The sequence below is a fragment of the Desmodus rotundus genome, chromosome 8, assembly GCF_022682495.2.
Source record: "Desmodus rotundus isolate HL8 chromosome 8, HLdesRot8A.1, whole genome shotgun sequence".
Classification (NCBI taxonomy): Eukaryota; Metazoa; Chordata; class Mammalia; order Chiroptera; family Phyllostomidae; genus Desmodus; species Desmodus rotundus.
In genome coordinates, this window is record NC_071394.1 from 34123805 (window position 1) to 34128283 (window position 4479).

General features: G+C 56.0%; 1 protein-coding gene across 1 annotated transcript; it reads left to right on the plus strand.

Moving 5' to 3' along the window:
* The first annotated feature begins 320 nt into the window (after window positions 1-320).
* On the plus strand, window positions 321-3084 carry MSC (musculin). The gene is made up of 2 exons (XM_024572264.3): window positions 321-1101; window positions 1923-3084. The coding sequence occupies exons 1-2, from the start codon at window positions 592-594 to the stop codon at window positions 2007-2009; spliced, it is 597 nt and encodes a 198-aa protein (XP_024428032.2). The 5' UTR covers window positions 321-591; the 3' UTR covers window positions 2010-3084.
* Window positions 3085-4479: the final 1395 nt, after the last annotated feature.

Genomic DNA, 4479 nt, shown 5'->3' on the forward strand with positions numbered 1-4479 from the left:
GTGTGGCAATCTTCGCCGTCGCCGAGCTAAGACCAGTTGGGGTGGAAGTGGAAGTGGGGTCAAGGTCCCCTTCTTCACTCTCGCGACACTGACTATTAAGGGTCCCCGGGCCCGGGGCCCAAATCTCTGCTCGGCAGACTTCCCCTTCCCCGCCCCCACCAGCAGATCCTCTGAGCGCAGAAATGCGGTCCCCACCCCTTCCACGCCCCCGCCCCACCTCTTCTCCCCCCTTCCAACGCCCTCTCTCTCCCTCTCTCTCGTGCGCTCTCTCTCTCTCTCTCTCTCTCTCTCTCTTTTTTTTTTTTTTTTTGCCCGGGGTGGTTTGTTCCGAGCAGTACAGATAAATAGTCCTGTCAAAAGGCGCAGCTCGGGGTTGTACGGCCGGAGCCTGGGGCCGGCGCCAGTTCTGGGCCCGCGCTCTCTGGAGTTAGCGGCAGGGCTCACTCCCGCGGCTCGGAGCTGCGGTACCCGGGTCTCCAATCCTCCCCAGACCTCGGTTCGGCCCCCGCCTCCGCTAAGGCGCGGACGGCGGAGGCCGGGAGATTGGCCTGGGGGAGGAAGGAGTGCGGGAGTGGGCGTGGGGGCGCAGCGATGTCCACCGGTTCGGTGAGCGACCCGGAGGACATGGAGTTGCGGGGGCTGCAGCGGGGGTACCAGGTCCCCGCCTCCAAGAGGCCGCCCCTCCGCGGCGCGGAGCGCAGCTACGTCTCGCCCAGTGACAACTCCTCGGCGGAGGAGGAAGACCCCGACGGCGAGGAGGAGCAGTGCGCCCTGGACGCGGCGGGTGGCGCGGGAGGCTGTAAGAGAAAACGGCCCCGTGTAAGTGGGGGCGGCAGCGGCAAGAAGCCCCTCCCGCCCAAGGGCTCCGCGGCCGAGTGCAAGCAGTCGCAGAGGAACGCGGCCAACGCCCGAGAGCGCGCCCGAATGCGCGTGCTGAGCAAAGCCTTCTCAAGGCTCAAGACCAGCCTACCCTGGGTGCCTCCCGACACCAAGCTTTCGAAACTGGATACGCTCCGACTGGCTTCCAGCTACATCGCCCACCTGCGGCAGCTACTGCAGGAGGACCGCTACGAGAACGGCTACGTTCACCCGGTGAACCTGGTAGGGGCGCCGCGCTCCAGGCCCGGGGCGCTCCTGGGAGCCGGGCAGACTCAGCCCGCTGGGAAGAACCCGAAAGAGGGGTTCTGGTGCGGGTGGTGAGGACGCCAGTTTAGTTTCCCCCAAATCACGGGAGGGGCCAGCCATGCTTCTGGAGAAGAAATACCCACCCTCCATGTGCATCATTCTGGTCATTATACGCAGTGCTCTGTCCAGTGACACCTATTGGCTAATGTTCTACTTACGGGGTGAATCTGGGCTCCATTGTAGAATAAATGGCAAATCTCCCTCGAGCAACTTTTTCCAGCTAAGATTCTGAAATTTGGTGAACAAGCCCTACTTTCTGAAAGAGGGGGAGGACGAGCCCTATTTAAAAGGCTTTGGATTTTTAAATTCTTGCAGAATAGCAGAGGTTTCCCCCAAAGGGATCAGTCTGGAAAGTCCCTCTCTGACCTGCCAACTCTTCCGGCCTGAGAGCAGAGGGCTGACGGGGTGTGTGTGTGTGTGTGTCTGCGTGTGTGTGTCTGCATGTGTGTCTCTGTGTGTTGGGGGGGATTAATTATACGACAAAATCTCCATGTTTCACGGAATGACGGTAAAGGCACAGTCCAGGAGGAAGCATGGATGCCCCCCCCCCCAATCTCACGCACTCAGAATCGAGTAAAATGTAAAGCCTAGTTCAGAGAGAAGAGAGACAAATGTCCAGAACACTGATAAAGTCGCTATTCAAAATCGGGGCCGTCACAGGGTCCACCTAGTCGAGCGGTTTCGGTTTGAGATGGTCGTTTCTCCCCTTGTATCAGACGCTCTTCTTGGTTTTACAGACGTGGCCGTTCGTCGTCTCGGGACGACCGGACTCGGACACCAAAGAGGTCTCCGCCGCCAGCCGCCTCTGTGGGACAACGGCATAGCTCCGGCCTGAACTGAACTCGCTCATTCGGATTACTGGTGAAGCCCTGTGTTTGGGGGCCACCGAGAGAAGGGAGACTGCGTGCGAGCCCCCGGAGAATGCGAAGAAAGTTCCATCGGGTTCTCCTAGGCAGCCCTCCACCCCGAAATCGAACGGGACAGTTGGCGGGCGTGGCTGTCGCGGCTGGGCGCCTGGGGACCCCCGCTGCGGCGGATCTGGGCGACGACACTCCACTTTTCCAGAAGGAGCCTGCGCTCTAGTGAGCGCGGACCGATATCCAACCTTGGGCTTTGGCAGTGCAGACTGCCCCCCACGCTGCCTTCGGAGCCCGGCGCCAAACCGCCTGCGGCCAGCTTCGCAGCAGAACCGGAGCTGAACGCAGTACAGGAGACGGCACGACTCTGCTTAGAACGCCTTTGCGCCTGGGCACCGTTAGGACGCTCTCTCCGTGACAGTCGGCCTCAAAGACACAAGTCTTCACGTGAAAACCCACATCGGGCAGGCTTTTAAGTTGCAAAGAGAGGAGAGTGATACCTGGATGGGGTTGGTATCCCGCAGGGCAGCGCCCTCCAGGGGGACAGAGGGGAGGGCGCCCTGGCAGCGCCCGAAGCGCGTAGTCTGAAACCACCTGAGCCGGGTTTGCCCTAAGTGCTCACCGCTGTCCGGCCTCTCCGTTGCGCGCAGACCCCTCACGGCCGCAGACTCCCACCCCTTCCTGACCGGGCTTCGGTCTTCCCCAGCCCCTCCTAGGGGTGATCCACCGTCCGCCCCACCTTCCCAGGCTAGGGTCTCCTTCCTCTACTTCCTCCTCCCACACCTCCTTACAGAGTTCCCTCCGACTCGTGACTGTCCCCACCTGCCCTCAACTCCCACCCCCTGCACCCCAGCACGGGTCGCCCTTCCTGCACACTGTCTCCTTCGCCCGTGTTCTTCTTCGCTCCGGGCCGCGGAGCCTAGGTACCTAGTGACCCTGCTGACGGGGGACAAACCGCTGCTGGAGACTGCACTACCAGTTAATTAGCAAATGTAAATAAACTTATTTTTTTATGAGTAATAAAAGGCATTGTGAAAAGCGAGTGCCCTGGGCGCGTCAGAATATGGTCTTTGTTGCCCTTTACTGTCTGGCCTGAAAGTTAATTCAAAGGTGCCCTCCGGGCTCGGAACAGAGATTGGGTCGTTGTCTGCAGAGTAGAGGTGATCGATCACCTTTGGCTCGCTGCCTTTGCAAATGTTGCTGTCACTAACATCTGATTGTTTCTTCTGGAGGCCAGGGTTGCTGGAAGGCAAGGATTGGAGGCTTATGAGGCCCTAAGAGTCTTCTGGGGCTATGTTGAAAGGTATAGGCTCTTCAGAATAATGTAGGTGCCGGTCTCTCATACACAAACACACGCACACAATGCTTTCTGCAGCCTGAAACACACTCCAGTGTTTACAACTGCAAGTAGTTCAAGAACCCCCCACAGTTCACACACCAGTGTGTGTGTGTGTGTGTGGGTGGGTGGGGAGGGGGGTCTTAGTCTAATGGCAAAGTAAAACTATAATACAAGACACCAATTCACATTTCAGTAGAATTTTCTTTTTTTCCAGATAGTGTTTATATAGGGTCTTTAAAGTACACCACCTCATTTTCCTCGTTACTTTCTTCCACTTTCTCTGCAGTTTTGCGGGAGGTAATAATAACTCAGGAAACCCATCATACACTGTTTTAAATACTGATTCTTCAAAAGCAGCATCCTCTTTGTAGAACATTTAGAAAAGTGTGAAGGATAAAACTATCTAAATAATTACCCAGTTTGGGGGGGTATCCTTTATTTTATCAAATTGGAAGTCAGTTTTCTTGACCAAGGGGAGTACATACAGCTGCAGTTTAAAGGCGGGAGAGAGGTGAGGAGCATGAATGACTTCCTGTTTTGAACTAAACCACCCAAAACCCGGGAAAAATGCTTTGTGACACCATTTTCTTGGGCTTTTGTTTATGCCCAGAGGATTCCAGCCCTCCTAATCCAGGTCTCACCCTCCACAGCTAGGCTCAGGGTCTACATTAGTTGGTCTCTGAGGCATCAGGCACTCTGGTGAAAAACAAACAAAAACACAACAAAAAACAAAAACTCAGGAGCACCTAGTGTCAGGAAACCCTCGTTCAGTCAAAGGCACTTTAGCTGGCCCTAAGTTCTGGGTGGCCGGCTTCTTGGCAGTAGGGTGTCTGCTGGGGTTGAGCTCTGAGTCAAGGTCTTTTCCAAAGCTTCCAGCAAAAGAGGTCCTTTTCAAGGAGGAGGCAGCACAGTAGTGTTTTAAGGTGAACCTGAATGTCTGTGAACCCCGCGTGCAATCTAAGCTCTGCCACCTCACAGACTAGTGGTAACCTCTCTAAGCCTCAGTTTTCTCATTTCAAGATGGGGCAATAATGATGCCTGCCTGAGAAGATGGTTGTCAGGAACCGATGTGATAACAACATTTAAGCAACCCTTATA

Bases quoted from the DNA above. Each gene is read 5' to 3' on its own strand.
- MSC (XM_024572264.3), top strand. From the start codon at position 592: ATGTCCACCGGTTCGGTGAGCGACCCGGAGGACATGGAGTTGCGGGGG. The intron at 1,102-1,922 runs GTAGGGGCGCCG...TTGGTTTTACAG, and splicing joins ACGTTCACCCGGTGAACCTG to ACGTGGCCGTTCGTCGTCTC.